This window comes from Piliocolobus tephrosceles, chromosome 7, assembly GCF_002776525.5.
Source record: "Piliocolobus tephrosceles isolate RC106 chromosome 7, ASM277652v3, whole genome shotgun sequence".
Taxonomy (NCBI): Eukaryota; Metazoa; Chordata; class Mammalia; order Primates; family Cercopithecidae; genus Piliocolobus; species Piliocolobus tephrosceles.
In genome coordinates, this window is record NC_045440.1 from 144603459 (window position 1) to 144628584 (window position 25126).

At 51.3% G+C, this 25126-nt stretch overlaps 2 protein-coding genes and 1 pseudogene across 11 annotated transcripts in view; 1 reads left to right on the plus strand and 2 right to left on the minus strand.

The window, feature by feature from the left end:
* DENND3 (DENN domain containing 3) overlaps window positions 1-8833 on the plus strand; it is a 46450-nt gene extending 37617 nt beyond the window's left edge. For 2 of the 6 annotated variants that reach the window (XM_026454568.2, XM_026454570.2), the window contains exons 14-18: window positions 2195-2361; window positions 3441-3574; window positions 5502-5629; window positions 5706-5843; window positions 7217-8833. In XM_026454568.2, coding sequence (XP_026310353.1) covers window positions 2195-2361; window positions 3441-3574; window positions 5502-5629; window positions 5706-5843; window positions 7217-7417 — 768 coding nt within the window. In that variant the 3' untranslated portion in view covers window positions 7418-8833. Of the gene's footprint in view, window positions 1-2194; window positions 2362-3440; window positions 3575-5078; window positions 5161-5352; window positions 5630-5705; window positions 5844-7216 lie in introns of those variants that run through there. The other 4 variants (XR_003309472.2, XR_003309471.2, XM_026454569.2 and 1 more) reach the window with 4 other exon arrangements.
* A 9961-nt stretch (window positions 8834-18794) lies between these two features.
* LOC111553352 lies at window positions 18795-19875 on the minus strand (annotated as a pseudogene). Its single transcript, XR_002734921.1, has one exon. The product of XR_002734921.1 is annotated as an uncharacterized LOC111553352 (transcript).
* Window positions 18798-25126, minus strand: part of SLC45A4 (solute carrier family 45 member 4) — a 97958-nt gene continuing 91629 nt past the window's right edge. For all 4 annotated transcript variants that reach the window (XM_023228102.2, XM_023228104.1, XM_023228103.1 and 1 more), the window contains one exon: window positions 18798-24176. In XM_023228102.2, the coding sequence (XP_023083870.1) occupies window positions 23811-24176 (366 nt within the window). In that variant the 3' untranslated portion in view covers window positions 18798-23810. The remainder of the gene's footprint in view (window positions 24177-25126) is intronic.

Sequence of the window (25126 nt, forward strand, 5' to 3'; positions counted from 1 at the left end):
CTCATCCCTCCAGGCCTCCAGCGGCCCCTCCTGCCTCCAGACTATCATTTCTTGGGGATTTCCCCTGTTTGCTTGTCAGAGCTGCGAGCTGCCCCTCCCTGCAGACGTGTGTGCGTTTCCCTGTCGCCCAAGAGGCCGCCGAGTAGCTCCCCGTGCTCTGCGGCCCCACACTCCCCCGCACCGTGGGCTGCGCGCCCTTTGTCCATGTTTCTTCTGTTCTTGCTCACGGATTTGCAGATGATTTTCACATTTAAATTGCATTTTATACTTTTCAAAAATTTTCGCATCTACACTGTCCTCCTATCCGGTGGGTTCACGGTTCACCCTCTGGGCAGCCACCGCATCCTGGGATCTGCCGAGAAACTCTCATGCCTTATTCCTTGAGCATGATAGGATTTATTTATTTTTTCCATGTTTAATGTGAAAAGAACACTCCAATGGAGTAGATACCTAAGTATATATTAGGCATCGGTTGGTATCTTTTTTTTTTTTTTGACAGGGTCTTACTCGCATTGCCCATGGTTGGAGCGTAGTGGTGCAGTCACTGCGCACTGCAGCCCGGACCTCCTGGCTTAAGCGATCCCCCCGCCTCAGCCTCCCGAGTAGCTGGGGTTACAGGTGCACACCACCACAGCCGGCTAATTTTTGTATTTTGAGTAGAGGTGGGTTTCACCATGCTGCTCAGGCTGGTCTCAAACTCCTGGGCTCAAGCAATCCTCCCGCCTCGGCCCCCCAAAGTGCTGGGATTACAGGTGTGAGCCACTACACTCGGCCATGGTATCAATTTTGATGGCTGTGTTCCCTTGTCTAAAAATAATGTGGCAATCCATGGTACAGTAGGTGCTTGCAAAACTGCTATAAAACAAATACTGTGAATTCAAATACATACCACCAAGAGGGTGGGACCACTCTGAGATACCCGAATAGCAAACTTTACATGTTAGCAAGGTAATAAGTCATTTCCCCCCATATTCAAATCATGAGTCTCAGATGATAAATAAGATCCATGATACAGTAAAAATATTGACAAAAGTCTAGTAATGCTTTAGACGAAACCAAAAAAAAAAAAAAAAAAAGGAAAAATTAGGGAAATTATTTTTCTAAATTTAATTTTTTTCAGCTCAGTCTTAGTTATAAGCATGTCAAGCCTGGGCGCAGTGGCTCGCGCCTGTCATCCCAGCATTTTGCGGGGCCGGAGCAGGAAGATTGCTTGAATCCAGGAGTTCGAGACCAGCCTGGGCAACACGGGGAAACACCATCTCTACTAAAAATGCCAACCATTAGCCAGGCGTGGTGGCGCATGACTCTAGTCCCAGCTTCTCGGGGGGCTGAAGCGGGAGAATCGCTTGAGCCCAGGAGGCTGAGGCTGCAGTGAGCCGTGATCATGCCACTGCACTTCAGCTTGGGTGACAGAGTGAGATCCTGTTTCAAAAAATTAAAATTAAAATTAAAATTAAAAAAATTCTGATTTCAAAAAGTCTAAAAGCAATCATTGTGTTGACTTTGCTTAGCCAGAAACCCTGAGCGCACCCTCTAGACACTGGGAGCACTGCCAGTTCTGCTCGTTCATATATAATCGATCTCATCATTTAGAGATTCTTTATCTGCAAATTCGACTGCCTGCTAATATTTACTTGTAACTCCCAAAACAGATACTCGTGGTATTTTCTTGGCGATCCACAGACATGCATGTGCACAGAGTGGGGACAAACTTGAGTCGCCTGATGGGTATTTTCTGGGCCAATGGGTGTCCTTTCCTTGGCCTGATTGGTGCCACGGTTTTCACATGTTTTGCTTTTTGTTGGTGATTTTGCCATTTAAGATAGCCTCAAGCATTGAGCTCCCTAAGCACGAAGAGGCGTTGATGTGTCTTGCAGAGAAAATGCATGTGTGAGATGAGCTTGGTTCAGGCCGCAGTGACAGTGCTGGCAGCCGTGGGTTCCGTGTTAATGAATCAACCATACATAGTCAATGAGGTGTCTGTCTGTAAACAGAGCACGCAGAGAACAAGGTTATGCACTGATGGGTGGATGAGAACGTCAGGGCCAGAGGCTCCCAGGACCCTGAGCCGGCGTGTCCCCTAGGAGCAGTGGCTCCATATCTGCTAATTCAGCATTTGCAGTAAATGTATAGAATATGACTTCACCAGTATCGAGACTGACTGATTTCTCACATGCCCGTGGCCTCCCGTTAGAACTGCATGGTGATGGCCGACCAGAACCAGGTGTGGGTTGGCTCGGAAGACTCCGTCATCTACATCATCAACGTCCACAGCATGTCCTGCAACAAGCAGCTCACAGACCACTGCTCCAGTGTCACGGATTTGATTGTGCAGGATGAACAGAGGGCACCCAGGTGCAGGTGGGCTCTGCTGGGGAGAAGGGATTGTTTGGCTCATGGGTGGGCAGAGGGTACAGCGGGTAGGGTTCCCAAGGCTTATGCCCACAGGGGCCAGGCGGGGCGTACAGAGTGAAGTGGATCTGGAACGAGGAAAGCTGGGTGGTGTCCTCGGTCCGCTTCTGCTCACGGGTGCGGAGAACCCATGAGACCAACGGGAACCAAGCGTAGTGATGAAGGCTCCACACTTGGCCTTCCTGCTGAGCTTGCTGTGGGCATGGTGGCCTGGGGCAGCCCCGAGAGGGCACAGCCTCCCAGAGGAGCGCCAGCCGTGGTGTCAGAAGCCTGGACTCGCCTGGGAATCGCCTGAGTGCTCAGTGTTGGCCTTGGGCTGCCCGTTTGCTGCTGTGTCCCACAGTGGGAGCAGCAGTGGACACAGTGGGCAGCTAGGGAGATGGGAGGAGGAGGTGGGGTCTCCTCAAGCAGAGGCCCGTGATGGGGAAGGTGCTCAAGGCTGCCCACTTGGTCCAGGCAGTCCCAGCCCTGGGGGAGGGGCTCCACTCCCCACTCCTTTTTCCCCTGACTCAGTGTCAGGGGTGCCTGTGTCAGGCCCTGTTGGGGTGGGAAGGGGGGTGCTAGCCTGGAAACAAAGCTGGCTCAGGAGGTGTAAGGGTGGTGCAGGGTGCAGGCTCGAGCCCAGCCCCGCCCCACAGCCACCTGCACCTGCGCCTACAGCCAGCCCATGTCACCTGAGAGCTCTGAGGAGCGTGCTGGCTCCCTGGTCCCTTGTGACGAGGTTCCATTTCAGTCCATGGTCATGTCGTGGTTCTATGACCAACACCTCACTGAGCCTGCGGCCTGCGGTAGCGGGAGAGGTGGATGTCCTGAGAAACCCGCCTTCTTCTGCCGAGTCAGTTACATTTGAGCCAAGCCTGGCTGTGGCCGCATTCATAGTATGTTTGCGTGTTATTATCATGTTTGCAGGTTATCCATGTTGAGCGCATTTTCTCTCATGGCGACTTGGTTCTTCCCTGGGTTAAAACTTGAGCATGTTTTCAAGGGCCTGAGTTAAAGGTGTGTGGGTGTGTGTTTTGTCTCCCCAGCAAGGTGTACTCATGCAGCATGGATGGCACGGTGCTGGCGTGGAATGTGAGCACACTGCGGGTGACCAGCCGCTTCCAGCTGTCGAGCGGTGGCCTCACGTCCATCAGACTGCACGGCGGCCACCTGTGGTGCTGTAAGTCCGGCCCCTGCCCTCAGAGCGGGCAGCCTACCTCCCTGCTCTGGGAAAGGATGCTGAATGAGAGCAGAAAGCCTCCTTCCTTTGCTTCACGCCTTTCCAGTCTTTATTTTAAACTTGGGCTCCCTTTTAAACTTGGGCTCCCTTTCTGTGGCCGCAGAAACCTTTACTCCACCTGCACTGCTGCTCCTGTGGGTTCCCCAAGCCTCCCTCAGCTTTTCCACCCGGCGGCTGACGGGACGCCTGCCTTGCCCGGATGCACCACTGCTCTCCTGCCCCTCACCTTGGCTTTCGCTGTGCCCTGCTCTGGGGTTGAAGCTGGCCCAGGTGTCCCCCGGAGTCATGGCTGCTCCTCTTGGGAGGCCTCTGTGTGCGTCACGTCTCCACACCTGGGGGCAGCTGGCAAGCCCGTGCCCTGTTACCCTTGGCCGCTTGGCACAGAGCTGCAGCCTGGGACTCTCCGTGGACCCAGACTGGGCATTTTGCCAGGGGGTGATGGGAGGAGCAGGTGCTTTGCCTGGCGGCTGTGTCTGCATTTCTGGACACCCCAGAGCACGGAAGTTGCCTGCACTTTGAGGTCTTCCTCGGTCTATGCCAGATTACATGAGTGACGGCTGGAAATACATTTTCTTCTTTGTAATGGAAGCATGTTTCACATATAGTAAAGCCTGCCAAAAAAATGCTCCGTTTGTTGTGTTTTGACAAACATCTAAACTACATAACCATGAAACAAATCAAGATCTGCAGCGTTTCCATCACAGCTGAAAGTATCAGTGCCCCTTTCCAGGCCATGCTCCCATTCCGGGGATACAAGTGCTCTTAGTTCTGTCGCTCTGAATTTGATTTTTACAGAACTTTCTGTAAGTGGCCTCTACAGCATGCCTTCTTCTGTTATCTGGCTTTACTCAGTCAGCAGAATGTTTACAGTATTCATCGCTGACGTTCTGGGTATCAAGATCAATAGCTCGTTCCTTCTTGCAGGGTAATATTCCATTGTGTGCGTATGGAACAACTTGCTCATCCTTCCCCTGCCCCAAGTGGGTTAACTCTGCTTACTGTTTGAAAAACTGTCAGACTGTTTTCTGAAGTGGCGGCATCAGCTTCCACCCCACCAGCAGTCTCAGGCTTCGTTTCTTCACATCCTCACCCAGACTGGTTCTCACCTCTTTTTACTGACACCATCCCGGCAGGAGTGAAGTGGTATCTTGTGGTTTGGATTTGTGGCTCCCTCATGGCTGATGGTGCTGAGCACTCTGTCATGTGCCCGGTGCCCACCGATGCCTCCTCTGGAACAGTGCCCGTGCAGGCCCCTGCCCACCGTTCCGCTCACTTTCAGGGCCAGTGGCGACGTGGTTGGGTGCAAGCCAGCGATTGTCCTTCTTCACCTCATCTGTTGTTTGTTTTGTTCTTCCTTTCTTGCCCTCTTTTGTATTGAATATTTTTATGTTCAATTTAATCTTCTTATTGTTTTTAAGCATTATATTTTTGTTTTATTTTTCAGTGGTTGCTCTAAGAATTGCAATATGCAACCTTAACCGGTCACCTTCCTCCTTAACTAACTATGATACTGCTTCACGGATAGGGTAAGAAGTTTACAACAGTATCAACTGTGGTAATCCCAATAATATATTCTTTACAATTTTTTTGCTTAAGCAGTCAATGATCTTTCAAGAAAATTAAGAAAAATTAAGAAATTGCCCATATATTTACCTTTTCTGGTGAGCCTCATTTCTTCTTAAAGACCCAGGTTTCTATCTTGCATTTTTTCCCGGTAGACCTCACCTGTACGCACCTCAGGCGCCATGTGGCACATGGCGATCCCCCTGTCACCACGCTGGAAAGAGCAGTGGGCCCAGTTCCGGTGCTGGCCTCTTATGTTGCCAGTGGCGCTGCCTAGCCCCATCCTAGCGCCTCCCTTCTGCAGGCACACGTAACAGCATCATGGCCATGACAACGAACGGATTCCTCTGTCAAGAATTGAAGATTGAGGAGATTGAGGAGAACTTCAAAGACATCAGTACCTCCTTCCTGGCCTTCCAGCTCCTTCCTGAGGTATCCCAGCAGGGCCTGTGGGCCTACCATGCACGTGGCCCGGGGCCCACAGCCCACACCGTGCCCTGTGTTTCAGCAGGAGCAGCTGTGGGCGGCCTGTGCAGGATGCAGCGAGGTTTACATCTGGAGCCTGAAGGACCTGGCCCAGTCCCCGCAGAGGGTGCCCCTCAAGGACTGCTCTGAGATCATCTGCATGATCCGGGTGAAGAAGCAGGTAGGGTGGAGGGCCCGCCACCCCCTGCATCCCCTCCAGGTCTCACTTGCCCTGACTGCGTCCCCATGCTCCCGAGAGCCAGCCGCACGCCCTCGTGCCCTCCTGCCTTAGCCTCTTAGGCCCCCCTCCTAACAGGCACACGCAGGGTTGGCGCCAGCGGGCCCACAGGTCACCATGTGCTGGTTTCATGGTGTGGTCCAAGCACTCCACAGTGCATTCCCCCAAACTGGATGGCTTCAAATGACAGAATTTAATTTTCTCACAGTTCTCGAGGCTGGAGGTCCAAAACCAAGGTGTCATCAGAGCTGCTTCCCTTGGGGGTTCGGGGGGAGCATGCACTCCAGGCCCTTCTCTCCGCCACCCGCTCGTGTGGCCGCCATCCTTGGCGTGCCCTGACCGTGGACGTGGCACTCTAATCTGTGCCTGCGCCACACGGTGCTCTCTCTCCGTGTGTGTGTCTCTTACGGGGAGGCTGGTCATACTGGATTAACCACATGTGAACTATCTGCAGACTCTGTTTCCAAAGAAGCTCACATTCTGAGGTTCAGGGAGGACATGGATTTGGGGGGACACTGTTCAACCCATTAGAGTCTGCCCTCTGGCCCCCCAAATCCACATCTGTCCCACATGCAAAACACACCCCCTCCATCACTGCATCCCCCGAAGTCCTAGCCCATTCCAGCATCAGTTCTGAGCCCCAGATCTCCAAGTGAAGCCAGAGCCCTCCGATGTGGGTGAGCTGTGGGCGGGTCCCACCTGGGGCAGAACTAACCTCTTCCACTGTGAAGCCGCGCAGCTAGAAACAGGCTGTCTCTTCCCAAAATACAAGGCTGGGCCAGGCAGAGGCTAGACATTCTCATCTGCAAAGGGAGAAATTAGAAGGAAAGCTGGACTTCCAGGCCCCGAGCAAGTCTGACATATGGTGGGGCGGGGGCGGGAGAGGGGAATTCATTTAGCATTTTCCCCCATAACTTAATTGGGATATAATTGACAAATAAAATTATATAGATCTAAGGTATACAAGGTGATATTTCCATATACATTGTGAAAGAATCACAAGCTAATTACCATAGCTGTCACCTCACACAGGTGGCTGTTTTTTGTTTGGTGAGAACACTTAAGATGCAGCCCCAGCACCTTTCCAGCACGCAGTGCAGCCTTGTTCCCTAGAGGCCCCTTGGCCACTAAGTTCTAAGCCTGAGAAAGGTCCTCTGCACCTGCCAGGTGGCCCTGACCCTCAGGCGGCAGAGGCCCTCTCCAGGAAGGCCGTAGATTGGGAGGCACACGCGTCAATTCCGGGTAGCCGGGCAAAGCCCTGCCATGGCCGGGAGGGGCTTCTTTCCCCACTGACCACTCCTGTTTCTCCCTGGCAGGTCTGGGTGGGCAGCCGAGGGCTGTGGCAGGGAACACCCAGGGGGAAAATCTACGTGATTGATGCTGAGACGAAGACCGTGGAGAAAGAGCTGGTGGCGCACATGGACACCGTGAGGACACTGTGCTCGGCCGAGGACAGATACGTGCTGAGTGGGTCGGGCAGGGAGGAGGGGAAGATCGCCATTTGGAAAGGGGAATAAACGTGGCTGAGCCTGCCGAGTGGAACCTGCCCTATGTGTGGGGACGGGCTGCCCCCTAGAGCCCGCCAGGAGCAGAAGCCTGGAGGAGTGGCGGGACAGGGCAGCCCAGGCTCAGCGTGGAGCCCGCTTACCGTGTGTCCAGCCGCAAGACGCATGGCCACGCACCTGCTCTCAGGCCTTCGGGCACCCTGGTTAAACTGCACCAGGGGTGTGTCTCAGGCGGGCAGCTTCGTCTTGTTTGTGATAACCTCTGCTGGGAGGTTACTTTGTGTGTTGCCTAGAAAGTTCTGGAATCCACAACCAGGGGCTGGCACTGAAGCCAGCAGCTTGGCCGAGTCACAGGTGACCCGTGGCTCTCACGTCTCTGGTTTTACCTTTCCTTACTTCATTCATTCACTCACCCAGAGAGGCCTGGGAGAAGGGTGGTTGAGGTAACCACTGTGGTCTCTCTCCCATCAGAGAATGTGGACAGGGCCTACTCAGGTGGAGGGGACCACCCTGGGATCAGGTGTTTGGGACAGGGGTTGGGCCAGCTGAGGCCAGCTGTCTTTTTTCCTTTTCTTTTTAATAAATGTAAAATTTTTATAATAATCCTAGAGACCTTTTTTCTACCAAAGATCACAGACCAGAAAAAGTTCCATCTCAAATATCATGCTCAGGAAACTACACGGGATCAACAGGAAAATACCGTCATGTATGATCTCGTCTTCCAGTGTGCTGTTCAGTTTCCCGGAACCCGCGTGCGCGCTGCACATGTGTACGTGCAAGATGCTTTACTGAACTCAGCAAGATCTTAGCTGTACATAAATATTTGCAAAAGAGACCCTTTGCACCTTTTTACTGTACTGTTGAGATTTCATTACTTAAATGTTCTATGGAAGGTTCTGGTGTGGTTGTTGGAGCTGGAGGGAGTGTCTCAGCACATGCTGAGGGCATGGGGCCTGCCCCCTGGGCTCGAGCCCTGGCTTCCCAAGACGCAGCCCCAGAGCTGGCTCATCCTGAGGGTCTCTGGGGGTGTTTGCCAGGCTCCTGGGATGGGCCACGTTCAGAAACTCTGCAGCGCCTCCAGATGGAAAGGTGGGCCCGGACTCTGGCTGGGTCTGCATCTTGGAGAATCCACACCATGGACCAGGTTTTCCCCCAAGGCTCAGCTTCGCGTAGCCACTAACTCCTTGGGGCGGTCTGAGAACGTGGGCGGAGCAGAACTATGTGGCCTCATCCTCCCCCAAGGCTGTGCCTGCAGCGAGGACAACTTTCCACTTTCTAGCTGGGGAGAGGTTGGATTTTGCTTTTGTAAATACATGAATCCTTATGATAAAAGCCTGTCAGAAATACATTTATAAATTATTTAATGCCAGCCCTCGTGTAACCTCAGGTATCTTCAGCTTGTGGAGAATAAATGTGGTTTAATAAACACTGATGTCCAGCTTCCTCACTTCACCCAACAGTGACTGGGGGAAGGTCTTGAAAATGACCCAGGACCATTCTGAACGTGCTCCTACCTCACTCTAGGCACCGGTCACGTTATTTTAATGCAGATTCTTCAGGTCTTTTCTCCATGGTGATAATTTCCAAGATCTTACTTGACAGGGTAATGCGTTTTAGGAAATGGTCACTCATAGAAAAGAGAAAACAGAGGTGAACAGAGATGCTAGCCAGGGAGAACATGTGCTGGGCAGGCCTGGGTTCCGTGTTTATTCTGTGTGATGCAAATAGAATCCCGGCCAGTGTTGACTGAAATGGAAAGGGCACTCTGATGCCTTCGAGTTTTTCCCTGTGCTTCGGAGAGATTCCATTAGGAGTGATTTGTCATGGAAAGGCCCCCAAATGAGCCGGAATTCATTCAACAGACTGTGATGCCGTCCCTGCCTCTGCTTTAAAAACCTGAATTAAATTGGGGCAAAAAAGTATTTCTCTTGACCCAGACATATTTTCATAGAATTTAAGTTGTCCTGCCGTATTTCAAACAACAGAAAAGAAAGCTTGCTTTAGGGCGCTGGCACTGTTCACAACGCCAACCAAAAGCTTACCCCAAGTCCCCATCACTGATGCAGAGGCTGTAGAGACAATCACCTGGTAACATTTCTATGATTTGTTCTTGGAAGATGTGTGTACGTCAGCTGTTTTCAAAGGACAGCCCTTAGCATTGGATGTGACTGTAACATCTGAATTAAAAGTGCGTGAATTTTGTCTACTTCTTGAGGATTGCTTGCACAGATGAAGGGGTGCTTTCTCTGCATGGCTGAGGAGGGCATGGTTGGAGAGTGCGGCAGGGTTGCCTCACTGTCTCTGCTGTCCGCAGCTGTCTGCATGTCTTGGAGCGATACTGTGCCATCCCCAGAAGGCAAGGCAGAGGCTCACAGACACAGAGCTGGCTTCTGTCGCCTGCGTTGCTGCCGCTGAGCTGCAGTGTGAGCCGAGGCGTGCATAGGACTGGGAGGAGCTCTGCAGTTATCTGCCCTGGAACCTTGGTGGATTCTGAGAGACACAGCCTGGGGTCACGGGCATGGCAGATGCACTGGGGCCAGATGGGAGCCTGATCCAGGCCTAGCTGCAGATCTGGCCACAAGCCCTGAATCCCCTGTAAAACGGGGGTGGTTCCTTCTTGCAGGGCCCACATGGAGACCGACAGGGGCACACTGAACACCCAGTCTGTTGCTGGGCTCCCAGGAACATCTCAAAGAATGCTCCATCCTGGCCTGTGTGCTGGGCCCGTGAAAACATGAAGGGAGGAGAAATGGGAAAGTGATGGCTCCTGTTGCGGGTTGAATGGCACCCTCAAAAACACATGTCCGTGTCCTGACCCCCGGCACCTGTGAATCTGACCTTACCTAGATAAAGGGTCTTTGCAGATGTAATTAAGGATCTGAAGATGAGCCCCTCCTGGATTCTGGGCGGGCCCTAAATCCAGCAACAAATGTCCTAAGGAGGAGAGGAAAAGACATAAGGAGAGGCCACGTGAAGACAGAGGCAGAGGCAGGAGCAATGCAGCCACAAGCCCAGGAGCCTGGAGCCATGGGGAGCTGGAAGAGGCCAGGACGCTGCTTCCCCCGGAGCCTTCAGAGTGGGGGTGGCCCTACCGGCACCTGGATCTCAGACTTCTGGCCTCCAGAACGGTGAGAAAATAAATGTCAGGTGCATGACCCCCACCGCCACGCCTGTTTGCAGTGTTTGTTCTGGCAGCCACAGGAAACTCTCCCAGCTCCTGTTTGTTGCCTGTGTGTTGCCCGTGTGCCCCGGTCAGGTGCTGTGCCAGGGGCTTTAGGGGCACTGTTGTGTATGACCCTCAGGACCCTGTGGCATGGAGAGGATCACCCCCATTTTACACCCAGGATACTGTGGCCCAAGTACTAAGAGCAAAGCGGAGATTGGGGGCATATACTCCTCCCTCCAAGAAGGCAGGGCTGGCCTTCGAGAGGCCCTCAGAAGCTGCTCTTGCCCTGGCGTGCGGCCTTTCTTTCCGCCAGTGCTCTCACCTTTAACAAGGCACTGGGAGGGGCTGAGGCTGGCGGTCCTGAGATGTGTTAGCAGCAGCCCCTGGCCCATTCAGGGAGGATCCTGGGATGAGGGAGGGGGTAAACTCACCTTACTTTGGTGGTGGAGAAGAGTAAGTCGCACTAGCTCTGCATCTTTCCCTGAGGGCCAAGGGAGCGTATTCTGCGGCTCTAGGTGCTGGGCCAGCAAACCACTGCTACGGTTCTGCTGGGTCTAGTGGTGGGCATCCGGGGCTAGGGGCTGAGGCCCTGTGTGCAGAGGTTGACAGGTGGCTCAAAGGAGATGGAGTAGGACAATGGTGCAGGTAGTGGGGCCTGAGCATCACTGACATTCCCACAGGGATGGCTACAAAATTAAATATTAAAAAAGAGTTACCAAAAAAGACAGGAAAGCAGTGACAGTGGAACAAAAAGCCAGATGTGTCAAGTAGAAAATAAGTAGCAAGATGGTAGACTTCCACCTAACCATATTGATAATTACATTAAGTGTAAATGGATGCAACACTCCAATTAAAAGGCAGAGGCTGTCAAACTAGATCTAAAAGGAAACCCAACTATAAGTTGTCTACAAGTGACTCACTTTAAACATAAAAACACCAATGAGGTAAGAGTAGAAGGATGAAAAAAGTTTTAGGCTGGATGTGGTGGCTCACACATATAATCTTAGCACTTTGGGAAGCTGAGGCAGGAGGATCACTTGGGCCCAGGAATTCAGGACCAGCCTGGGCAACACAGTGAGACCCCCATCTCTATAAAAACATTAAAAAATTAGCCAGATATAGTGGTGTGGACCTGTAGGCCCAGCTACTCATGGGGCTGAGGTGGGAGGATCGCTTGAGCCTGGGAGGTCAATGCTGCAGTGAACTGTGATCATGTCACTGCACTCAGCCTGGGTGACAGAGTGAGACCCTGTCTGAAAACAAAGAAAAAGTTTTACTATGCCAACAGTAAGCATTAAAAAGCTGGTATGGTTATATTACTATCAGACAAAACATACTTCATGGTATACTACAAGAAACAAACAGGGAAAGCATAATAATAATAATGTCAATTCATCAAGAAGATGAATTAACTAATAATAGAGATTTAAGAGTTATGAAGCGGCCAGGCGCGGTGGCTCAAGCCTGTAATCCCAGCACTTTGGGAGGCTGAGACGGGTGGATCACAAGGTCAGGAGATTGAGACCATCCTGGCTAATAGGGTGAAACCCCATCTCTACTAAAAAATACAAAAAACTAGCTGGGCGAGGTGGTGGGTGCCTGTAGTCCCAGCTACTTGGGAGGCTGAGGCAAGAGAATGGAGTAAACCCGGGGGGCGGAGCTTGCAGTGAGCTGAGATCCGGCCACTGCGCTCCAGCCTGGGCGACAGAGTGAGACTCTGTCTCAAAAAAAAAAAAAAAAAAAAAAGAGTTATGAAGCAAGCACGGGAGGAGAAAACAGACAAAATCCATAATCATAGAGATTTTAACACTCTTCTCTCAGAAATTGATAGAAAAAGTAAATAAAAAATTAACAAGGATATAGATTTAGCAACACTGTCAACCAGCCTGACCTGACATAGAACAAACAGTACAGCCAACAACAGAAGAATATCCATTCTTTTCATGTGCACAGGGAACGTTCATCAAGCTGGATCATACGCTGGGATCAAGCTGGATCACATGCTGGGCTATAAAATAAATTTGAAGACTGAAATATTACAGACTATGTTCTCTGACCACACAGAAATGGAAGGGGATATCAACAGTGATAATATGCCTAAAAATCCCAAAATTGAAATTTTGTTGGGAAATTAAACAACATACTTCAAAATAACCCATCAGTCAAAGAAGAAACACAAAGGAAATTAGAAAATATTTTGAACTGAATGATAGTGAAAACACAATATATCAGAATGTGTGGGATGCAGGCCAGGCATGGTGGCGCATGCCTATAATCCTAGCACTTTGGGAGACCAAGGCAGGAGGATCCCTTGAGCCCAGGAGTTCGAGACCAGCCTGGGCAACACAGGGAGATGCTATCTCTTCATTTTTAAAGAAAATTAAAAACCAAAATGTATGAGATGTAGCTAAGGAGAACAATTATAACTTTAAATGCCTCTATTAGCAGAAAGGTTTCAAATCAGCTATCTAAATTTTAATCATAATGTAGAAAATAAATGCATATTTAAATAAAATAAGTAAAGGAAGGTAATAGCAAAGACCAAAACTCAATGAAAGGGAACACAATCAGCAAAGGCAAAAATTGGTTCTCTAATTGATAACCCCTATCAATGATCAAGAAAAACACACCCGCGCATGAATTTCACTCCAATGTCAGGAATGAAATGGGATGCAGATCTTACATACGTCACAAAGATATTAGGAATAGCTAGTTTAGATAAAATACGCAAATTTCTTAAAAACAACTTTATGAAACCAACACAAAGAGGAATAAAATCTGAGGAGTCTTACGTCTATAAAGGCAATTGGTTTGTAGTCAAAAATCTCCCAGAAGGACGAGCTCTCTAGGCTCAATCGCTTTCACTAGTTAATTCTAATAAACCCTTAAGTACGGTATAATAGAATTTACAGAAACCCTTTCAGAAGAATAGAAGAGGAGAGAACCCTTCCAAACTCATGTTAGGAGACCAGCATGAACCTATAGTTGACAAAGATCTTAAAGGAAAATAAAATTATAGATCAATTTCCATCAGAAATATAGATGCAAAATTCCTTGGGTATCTACCCAGAGGAAAATAAGTCATGATATGAAAAAGTCACTTGCATGTGCATATTTATAGCGGCACAATTCGCAGTTGCAAAAATATGGAACTAGCCCAAATGCCCATCAATCAGCGAGTGGATAAAGAAAATGTGGTGTATTTACATCATGGAATACTACTCAGCCATAAAAAGGAATGAAGTAATGGTATCCACAGCAACCTGGATAGAATTGGAGACCATTATTCTAAGAATGGAGAACATCATATGTTCTCACTGATATGTGGGAGCTAAGCTATGAGGATGCAAAGGCATGAGAATGATACAATGGACTTTAGGGACTCAGAGGGGAAGGGTGAGACGGGGCAAGGGATGAAAGATTACACATTGGGTACAGTGCACACTGCTCAGGTGATGGTACACAAAAATCTCAAATCACCGCCAAGGAACTTATCCATGTAACCAACCACCACCTGTTCCTCAAAAACTTCAATTAACAACAAAAAAAGGGCCGGACACGGTGGCTCACGCCTGTAATCCCAGCACTTTGGGAGGCCGAGGTGGGCAGATCACCTGAGGTTAGGAGTTTGAGACCAGCCTGACCAACATGGAGAAGCCCCATCTCTACTAAAAATACAAAAAAAATTAGCTGGGCTTGGTGGTGCATACCTGTAATCCCAGCTACTCGGGAGGCTGAGGCAGGAGAACTGCTTGAACCTGGGAGGCAGAGGTTGCGGTGAGCTAAGATTGTGCCATTGCACTCCAGCGTGGGCAACAAGAGTGAAACTCTGTCTCAAAACAAAACAAAACAAAAAAAACCACAGATGCAACATTCTTAAACAAAATATTAGCAGATTGAATCCAGCAATATTTTATTTATTTATTTTTTGGGACGGAGTCTCGCTCTGTCGCCCAGGCTGCAGTGCAGTGGCGCGATCTCGGCTCACTGCAAGCTCCGCCTCCTGGGTTTATGCCATTCTCCTGCCTCAGCCTCCCGAGTAGCTGGGACTACAGGCGCCCGCCACCTCGCCCGGCTACTTTTTTGTATTTTTTAGTAGAGACGGGGTTTCACCAGGTTAGCCAGGATGGTCTCGATCTCCTGACCTCGTGATCCGCCCGTCTCGGCCTCCCAAAGTGCTGGGATTACAGGCTTGAGCCACCGCGCCCGGCCAAATCCAGCAATATTTTTAAAGGTTAATGTATCATGACCAAGTGAGGTTGCAAAATGCAAGGTGAATTTAACATTCAAAATTCAACCAGTGTAACTTAACATACCAGTAGAACAATGGAGAAGAGCCATAACGATCATCTCGATAGACACAGAAAAAGGGAACTTCCTCAAATTGATAAAGGGCATTTAGAAGAAACCCACAACAAGCATCATACTTAATGGCGTAAGACTAATTGCCTTCCCCCTAAGAACGGGAACAAGGCAGGGATATTCACTTTCCCCCTTACTATTAACATTGTACTAGAGATTCTAACCAGGGCAATAGGGGGAAAAAAAAGGCATAAAGATTGTACTGGTTCAGCAGAACATTGAGGGGGAAAAAAAAAGATGATTGTACTGGAAGAGGCAAAGCCGTCTTTATTAGAAGACAGCAAGACCATTTATATAAATCCTAAAGAATCTATTTTAAAAACTAGAATATTTTTCTAGTTTTTTTCTATAAGGTACTGGATACAAGGTCAATATACAATCATTGCATTACTATATTCTAACAGAAAACAACTTGTAAACTTTTAAAATACAGTAACATAAAAGAACATATTCAGTAGAAATAAATTTAATGAATGATATAAAACACTGAAAACTCAAAAACATTGCTCAGAGAAAATGTTAAAGACCAAAATAAAAGATATACCATTTTCATGGACTGGGAGATTAAATATTTTAAATATGTTAGTTATCTCCAAAACTGACCTGATAGATTCAATTTAATCCCAATCAAAATGCTAACATAATTTTTAAAAAAGAAGTTGAGAATTTGATTATAATATATATGGAAATGCAAAGTAGAATATTTAAGATAACCTTCACAAAGAAGATCAAGCCAGGTGGGATGGCTCAAGCTAGAGGACTCGTATACCTTTATGCTTTACTAAAAAGCTATAGTAATTAAAATAGGGTAGGATTTGACATAAATATAGATAATTAAACCAATGGAACAAAATGTAGGGTCTAGATGCACAAGCATAAAGTCAGTTGACCGTACAAAACAAAAATTCCAAGACAATTCAGTAACAAAAGTCTGCTCAGCAAATGGTGCTGCAATGACTGGATAAATGTATGGAAAAGGGAAGCAGCTCAACACTTATCTCACTACACATAATTTAACTCAAGGTGGCTCACTGACCTAACTGTAAAGCTAGAAGCTCTAGAAACAAGCATATCTTTGCCACCTTGGTGCAAAGATTTTTCTAGAGAGCACACACACAAAAAGCTAAACACTAAAGAAAAAATTGATAAATTGACTTTATCAAAATATTAAGGAAAAAAGAAAATATTTGCAATACTGCATCTGACAAATAATTTTTATCCAAAATATATAAAGAGTTTTTACAAATCAATAACAAGATGAACAGCTCAATTTAAAAATGGGCAAACAAGGCCGGGCACAGTGGCTCATACCTGTAATCCCAGAATTTTGGGAGGCCGAGCAAGGCAGGAGGACTGCTTGAGCCCAGGAGTTCACGACCAGCCCAGGCAACATAGGGAAACCCTATTTCTACAAAAAAAAAAAAAAAAAAAAAAAAAAAAAAAAAAAAAATTAGCAGGGCATGGTGGTGTGCACCTTCAGTCCCAGCTACTCAGGAGGCTGAGGCAGGAAGATGGCCAGAGCCCAGGATGCTTCAGTGAGCCATGATCAAGCTTGGGCACTCCAGCCTGGGCAACAGAGGGAGACCCTGTTTCGAAGAAAAAAAAGAAAAAAGAAAGAAGTCATACCCTGGAATGCGAACAGCTATTAAAGAATGCAGTTGGTCTACATGCAGGAACAAGGAAAGTTTAAGATATTTTGCTAAACAATAAAAAACATAGATTGCAAAACTCTGCATAGTGGTCCAAATTTCGTTAAAAAAAAAAAAAAAAATAACAGTAGTGTGGAGACAAAGAAAGATGTGACGACTGGCCAGGCGCAGGGCCTCACGCCTGTAATCCCAGCACTTTGGGAGACCAAGTGTTGAGGCAAGCGGATCATTTGAGGTCAGGAGTTCGAGCCCAGCCTGGCCAACATGGTGAACCCCCATCTCTACTAAACGTACAAAAACTAGCCGGGTGCGGGCGCCAGTAATCCCAGCTACCTGGGAGGCTGAGGCTGGAGAATCGTTTGAACCTGGGAGGCGGAGGTTGCAGTGACCTGAGATTGTACCATTGCGCTCCAGCCCGGGCGACAAAGTGAGACTCCGTCTCAAAAACAAACACACACAAACAAAAAGACTGCGAGTTGGGAGGCCTGGGACACTGATTCTCAGTCTTGGCGACTTCTTCTTGCCCTGTGATGGCCTTTGGGCACACAGGGCTCATCCTTGGTGAGCATCCTGGGGAAAGGCCAGGAAAGGGGCGCAGTGCCGGGCGTCCGCTCCTAGCCTGGTCGCTCGGGGGCGCGTTGGCCGGGTGCAGGTCTGGTGCTCGCTCAGGCGGGCCAGGCACCCGCGCCAGGTGAGGCTAGGCGGGCGGAGAAACACACGCCCCTGGCCCCTGCCCCGCCGTCTTGGCCGCCCATGACCTGGGGGCGGGGGTGCTCGTGGGGTGCCTATTCCACCTCCCTGCCCACAGGCACTGGGCCCCGGGCGGCCACAGGGGCGCGGGGCTCCCGGTGTCTCCGGCTCCCACTGCTCCAGGCCTGCCCCAGGCCCGCCCCGGCGGGGGGCGTCTCTGTGGCCACAGCGGTGCGGTGGCCGGGCGTCTCCTGCAGGAAGCTGTTCTCGCTGGCTGCCTCCTCCGCCTGGGAGGGAAGCGCCTGGATTTTGGGTCCTGCCGCCCTCCACCTATGTTCCCAAAGCCCAGCCCCACTTCTGGGGGCGCGGGGCGTGCCATGGTAGGCGGAGGCTTCCGCGGCCCCTCCCTGCCAGGGGCGGTGGGGTGGGATAGGGCGGGGCTGCGCATACCGGGAGGACGACGGGGGGACGCCAGTGGGCTCTTATCAGCCACGGCATCGGGCAGGGCCCTGGGCAAAGTCCCAGAGGGCAAATGGGGTCTTGGCTGCGGAGTCTGGGCGGCCTTGGCTCTCCACCCCACTCCCATCTGGCCGAAGGACCGCGGCCATTCCCGTTAGTTCCCACGACAGGGCGATCAGCCTGCGTTTTGCAGCAGGGCGCCCAGGTAACAGCGCCAGTGGCCCAGCCGGGACTTGTCCCCAGGTCCGGAGGCTCCTGGCTTCCGTGGGCCCCCAACTGCACAGGTCCCATCCAGGAGCCCTGGGGTGACACCCCCCAACTATTAAAGTCCCTCCTCCCTTTCTCCCTAGCCTGAGCAGATCCCTTCTACCCCACACCCCCGCCCTGCTGGGACCCCTTCCATGCCCCACAAATCAGAAGAGCCATTGAAGAAAACTCGCTTCCGGATTCAAACCCCAGCTGCCGGGTAACCTGGGGCAAGTCCCCTCCCTTTCATTTCCTTCACTGCCAACTGCCAGCCACAACCCTCAGTGAGGTGCCAGAGGGCAGAAATGACTCACTCTGCCTGTAGGAAGGGCAATGGGCTCTGCCAGCACCCCCAGGACCCCGTTATGTCCCCTGGGGTGCCAAAGCCAGGTGCACACACCGGGCCGCCCCATCCTCAGCCCAGCATGGCCACTCCTGCTGGCAGCAACAGCAAGCAGGCTGCCTCCTTAAGACACGGGCTTCAGGGACAGTCAGGAACCCTTCAGCAGAGGTAGACCGCGGGCCCCACCCTGACTCCACAACAGGCCTGCAGAAGGCCTAGGCCTCAACCCTGCCTGAGCCAAGACCCCTCACACCTCCAGACACAAGGAGCCTCCATGGAGGGGCTACAGCTGAGGGGGCCTGTGCGTGGGTTGCAGGGACAGGCCCCAGGCTTGCAAGCTGACAGGGCCTCTGGGGAACAAATGCTCTCATACTTGGGCCCGGCTCCCTTCCGCAGGCCTCAGCCCACTAGACCCACTAGGCTCCAGGAAGGCAGAAGGCAGGAGACCACAGAGAAGTGACAGACACACCCACATCATCATGTCAGAGGGAAAAAGTTTATTGAGTCAGCCACAGAGGAACAGAGAAACAGACGCAAGGAGGTTCTCTGTGCATGGAAGAATTCAGGGCGCTGCACAGCTGAACCCTGTGCAGGACAGAGGGGCGCGGACAGCAGCGCATGCCACAAACATTCACCTGGCAAAGAAACAGCAGAACCCAAGGGCTCTGTGTACACACAGACACAAACCTGAGGCCACTGTTAGCAACTAATAGAAGAGTCACGAGTGATACGACCCTTCCTTACGACCTCCTCATAAAATGTAACATTATGTGTTTAACACACACTTATACCATTGCTAAATCAGCAAGAGCTATTATGGTGCTCCAACTTAATAAGTTGATAAAAAGCTGTCCTGTGGCCAGTTCACAATGGAACTAAATAGTTTCATTCCGAGAAGCCTGGGGAGTTCCTCTGGCAACGAGGCATTTCCAACCAACGGGTCGTTCTGTCACCAGGGGCTGGTTTCAGTCCACGGTGCCCCTGCGACGTGCCCCTGGCAGCCCTGTGGAGGGCAAGGGGATGCCGCTGGGAGGGGTGCTCAGTCCTCCTGGAGGCCCCAAGGAGGGGGCTGGTCAAGGGGCCACCTTGAGGTTTGGGGGATCTGGCCGGAGAGTGATGGCTGGCTTTGCATGAGGAGGTGACAAGAACTTTAGGCTGGGTCCCCAACATGCTGTGTGCACAGGCTTTTTCAACCCGGAACTAAACTGACACCTCTCCCAGGTGGTGAAGGGCAGAACCCCCCCCCAGGAGCTCTCGGAAGCGGGGGTCCCTCACGACAGGCCTGTGGTACCAGGCTTGGAGGCAGGGAGCTGGTGCCTCTCAGAAGCGGCATGTGCTGGTGGGAGGCGGAGGGACAGATGAGGCTGATTCCGCAGCAGCAGTCCCTCCCACGCTGTGTAGTGGCTAAAGCTGGACCAAAGTTGAGGCAGAAGCGAAACAGCGTGGGAAAAGGTGTCCATCTTTTCTGAAGCCGGTTGTCTAGTGTGGACAGCAATATTTGGTGTTTTACAAACTGGGTCTCTAATAGGGGCCGCCATCGCTGGTGACTGCACAAACCGTTAGCCATAGAAGGGAAGAGTTGGTATCTTCTGAGAGTATTTTTCAAACATGTCACCTGAGCATCACCGCCCCAGTGGTGGGAGAGCCGAGGGCAGCGCGCAGCGCCCCTTCCACCCCTCTTGTTACTGCAAGGACAGCTTCCTGTTCAGCTCTGGGGTTCTAGACGGTCACAGACCAAGTCCTCCACACCTGGGGCCTTCAGGAAACACTCCTGAGGGCTGTTGGAAGCCACTGACCATCTGAGGAGGGCCCAGCGGCCCTGCCTCCCCTCGGGGGGCAGGAATGGACGGAGTGCTTCTCCCCGGGGCCTGAAGTTTTCAAGGGCAGGTGTCCAAGAGACAGCACACAGCGCTGGCATGTTCAGTGGCAGGTTGGATGACTCCAGCTAAGACCCCTGCCTGGGAGTGAGAAAAACAACACTCCAAAGCTAGCTCTTTGGGAACGTCATGATGCAGTCTGTCGACAGACCTGGGAACAGGGTCACAGGAAGACCGGCCCAGCTGGGAGCTCACAGCCTCCGCCCCTTCCCACCAGCTCGCATTCCTGCACCTGGAAACTTCTGCCGTGTGTTAAGGGGAAGCTCATTAAAAGATTCTTTACTTAGCTGACTTGTATAGGGAACAAAACCACCACAAACGAGACCAATGTTCTCCTAGTTTGGCAACTGGTCTGTGCGCATCACACAAGACTCGACCCACCGACACCCTGCCTGACACTCCAGCCAGCGTGCAGAGGCACCTGGGACACCAGCCTGCACAGCCCAACCATGAGCCATACTCCAGTTGCGTCCTCAGCACTGGATAGCTGGCCACCTTCCCCAAGGGGCACCTGCACGGCCTCCTCTTCCTCTGGGGCAAGGCTGCCAGCCAGAGCACCTCCCCTTTGACATTGACCAGTGTCCCCAGCCCCGCCTTGGTACTGCATCTATCTGAGGTACAAGGTTAGAAGCCACAGACACCTGAGCTGCAGCCTGACCAACGCAAGCTGCGGGCACAATGGCGCTTTGCAGACAAGACAGCCTGCCCGCCTGCCCTTCTCGGCTTCCCTTAAGACACAAGGTGACGACACGGACAGTTTCAAGTGAGTGCAATCTGGAAATAATCTCAGTGCGAGGGAGGGGTTGAGGCTAAAGGATGTGGCGATCTGGTCCTCGCTGTGCCCAGGCCGGGCCCACACGCACTGCGAGGGCCCTGGTCACCCATGCCTGCCTCCCAGGAACCAACTCTACTGACCCCGGACCCCAGCCCCCGCGGTACCCTCATTTGGGGTCCACACACTGACCTGCACACTAAGAAGGGCTTTGCTTGCAAACACCTGAAGGGCTGATAACTTCACGAGTCTACAAAGTGTGTGGCCACTGACTCCTGTCACCGAGGAGCACCTGAAAGTCACGCCTGTCCCTGGCTGGCCCTGGCTTCCGGCGCATTCATACTCTGACAGTGACTGTGGCAAGGTCATGCGCAGGGCACTGAATGGCCTTTGTTATCCTTACTTCAGATTAGTTGAGGCTGGGATCTTAAGGGTTCACACACTGTTCAGACGGGGGTCGCGAAGCCCCTCTTCCTCCTACAACTCAAGTCGCAGCCAGGCCCTGAGACTTCTGCACTCCCAGCTGGCGAGGAATCGGCTTTGGTGAGCCCTGGATCCGGTCCCTGGGCCTTCAGACGAGGGTGGGAAGCCTTGGGCAAGGGGTGGCCCCCGGCTGAACGCATGTTTGGTGTGGTTTGGCTCGGATCTTGATTCGGGTCAGGCCACTGCCACCCCGTATCTGCTGCTCTCTTGCCTCCATCTGTTTTACAGTCGTCAGGATGAGAAGCTGGAGAAACCAGCTAAGACGGGGGCTGCGCCTCGAGGTCCTGACAAGCAGAGCCAGGTCTCAGAGAGGGGACCTACAGTCTTAAAGCCACTAGAGGATCAAGTTGCATAGAGTGAGCTGCCACAGATGCCCGGCCGAGGTGAGGAAGCCAGGGGTGCCGCCCCCCAGAGAAGAAGGGCCAGAGTGCCCAGCCCACGGGGCTCCCACTGGCCGGAGGGCTCGCAGCAAAGCTGGCAGCACTTTCAGTAGTCGGACTCGCCCTGTCCAAGCACGAGATTCACAAGGCCATTCTCAAGTTTCCACACATACAGAAAATGTTCTTGAAGTCTTGAAGTCAGTCCTCTGCGATCCTGGGACATCGTGGCCTGGCGGACACACCATGCGTGAGCAGGCACCCAACTGCCGCCCGGACACACACAATCTACAAAGTGCCACCAGCGGCAGGAGACATGGCAAGACCAGAGGCCCATCAAGTACATTAAACAGTCGTTCCTTTAAATACACAGAAAATTCAAGTAATTTATTCAAAAACTGCTTTAGCTTCATCTTCAAATATATATATATATGTGTATATATATATTTGCTCTAGAATGATTATATTGCAGCATGATTCTCATGCATTTCAAAGTACTTTATTTAAAAAACAACTTGAGGCAGCAAAAGTATTACAATTGTCTGACTTTATCTGTGTGATGTGCGGAGCCTCCGTCTCCTGATCTCAGTAAGCGTACACTGACCGTTTCAAATCAGAAGAGCAGAAACAGCTTACTTCTAAAGAGACTGTGGTTTGGAAAACATTTCCAAATAGCTGCAGTACTTGCCCGAGTTTTGCTTATCTGCTGAAACCAGAACGACTGTGCGGAACCCTCCAGTGACACGGGCCTTCGCTGTCCCAGACGTATGCTTCCCTTTGCACCTGTCCTGATTCCAGCGTCGAACAGGTGAGCAGGCGAGGAAGGCATGGAGTTCTGACAGGTTCCAGCACGCATGTCCCCTTCACAAGCGGGGAGGCCCTCGCACATCCACACGCCCGAGGTAGCCTTGCGGCGGGGGAGGCAGGGCCCACCGGGAGCTCTGCTCTCAGGAATCCCCAGCAAATGGTTTAGAGACGCATCAAAGTGCAGTGAAAGTCAACGTTTCCTTCCCCCTGATGTTGGGAGGGGTCTGGAGGGGCAACCTGGCCTCCTAGGAGAGTCCTTCAGATGGGACCAGCGGCGTCACGTGGCTGGGCGCAGACACTCACACGCACATGTGGCTGGGCGCAGACACACTCGCATGCACACGCAGGAGCCCGTCTGGAGCTCACGCTCCGCCCCCAGGTGGTGCCCAGCCCACCCCTGGGCACGGTGTCTGGGAGCCGCCCCTGCGAATCACTGTCTTCTGCCCAGGCCTCCCGGACCAGCCTCCTCCCAGCTTTGGTGTGCGGCCGCTGCCCAAGGACGGGGCTGCCCTGGGCACAATGTGTCAAACTCGCTGAGGAAAAGACATGTTGTTCTTCTAAGAAAACCACATTGCGGAAAAGAAAATTTGTTTTCTAAAATAATCATAAAGAAAAAGACTCTCCAACAGCTGCGGCACCAGCCAACGTGACGAGATCTGACAGACGTCAATACCTGCAGGCGTCTACAGAGAGGAAATTTGGTAAAAAATACTTTAGTCACTGGCTACACTACCATTATCTGAAGCATTCAGATAAGACGTAGCAGAGAATGTCAGATTTTGTTTTCAATTATAATTTTAGAAATGCAAAATCTTATTTTTTCTAAATTGCTTATTGTCTATATAAATGTTTTATATAATTTAAAAACATGCAGAATAATATACCTGCAGAATAAAAGAGCTGAAATTAAAAGATCTTTTTCAATTAAAAAAAAATTTCAAATGATTTTTTTAATTATAGAAAAAGTGGTTAGTGTGGTATTTTTGCCTAGTAGCTCAAACCTACGCTACGACTACTGAATTGTGGCTATGGGGGTGGAGGGGCTCTGGCCCGCACTGCCGGGTCTGCCACAGCAGCTGCAGGGTTCCGCGGTGTCTCTGCTCCCGCCTGTGGCCTGGCCCCACCGCCCGCCCGCCCGCCCGCCCGGTGGAATGTGTGTAAACGGGAGTGTAGCTCAGACCACGGACTCCGTCTCCACCAGTCCCTGCAGGCCCTCCTTCTGCGTGAGCTTTAGCACGGTGGGCTTTTCGCTGCTCCCACCAGCCCCGCCTTCGCTGGCCAACTGGGAAGACAGGCCTTTCTGCTCCTCCTTGGCCTCCTCTGACACGTCAGGATAGATCACCAGGAATGTGGCCGTCAGGAAGCCCAGGAAAGAGCCCACAGAAGCCACCATGGGGATGACGCGGACAGTCCCCACTGCGTCGACCACGCCCCCGAGCGCGGAGGCCACCAGGATCTGTGAGATGTACACTTGGCAGGACAGGATGGCGCAATCTATGCCAAACCCTCGCTTGGAGTTCCCGGGGCTGTGGTGGACATACTGCAAGAGAGGAAACATAAGGCGGTGAGTGGCTGGAGAAGGCAGCCGCCACCAGCACTTCAAAACTGTATTAACCCAGAAGCCTGGAAACACAACCTGTCTTCCACCGAGTCTCTTGGCAACCACTCCTGCCTGAGCACCCTCAGCCCCCAACTCCTGCCCAGCACTGCAGGCGGGAGAGGTGGGAAGTTCTAGCTCAAGGAGAGGGCAGGCGTGGAAGCAACTCTGTCAATCCAGTCGGGACGTGGGCTTCCCAGGAACCTGGCCTCGAGTCTCAAGGAGAGGTGGCAGGGCCACGCTCCACCAGGCGGGCTCCTCCTCGCCCTGGTGGTCTCCAGCAGGGGCTGAGGGGCAAGGGGTCCCGTGAGCCCAGGTTGATGCCTCCCAAAGTATAACTGCAGGTGGCCACGTGCAACAAAGAGGCTGGACCCACGGAAAAGAGTGAGCAGTTTCACTTGTGTTTCTTGCACAAACATACAAAAGAAAGCTGCTGTACATCTATTACTACTATTAGCATCTCCGCAGAGGCTTTTTCCTAGAGACAGTGGAAAAAAAGGTCAGTCCATTAGGAAGCTAAAACAACTTTTAAAGCAGCTCTAAATGTGTGTACCATAATCACGGTGAGAGATTGTAATACACCTTTCATAAAACAGACAAAAGCAGTAAGAGAAGAGAAGAGCTAAGCAATGTCAAGGTTGACCTCACTGACAGAGATGGGGCACTAGATGCAGGACCCACATTCTTTCCAAGCGCACACGGAACATTTACCAACAGGCGTGATGTGCTGGGCCGCCAAGGACGCCTCAGCTAACTGTAAGGCTGCAGTCACACGGGGTACGTTCTCTAGCCATTAAGGAATCACACTGGAAATCAGTAACATGACAACTGGAAAAAACCCAAATGTCAGAAATCCATCGATGTCCTTCGAAATAATTCATGGTTCAAAATAG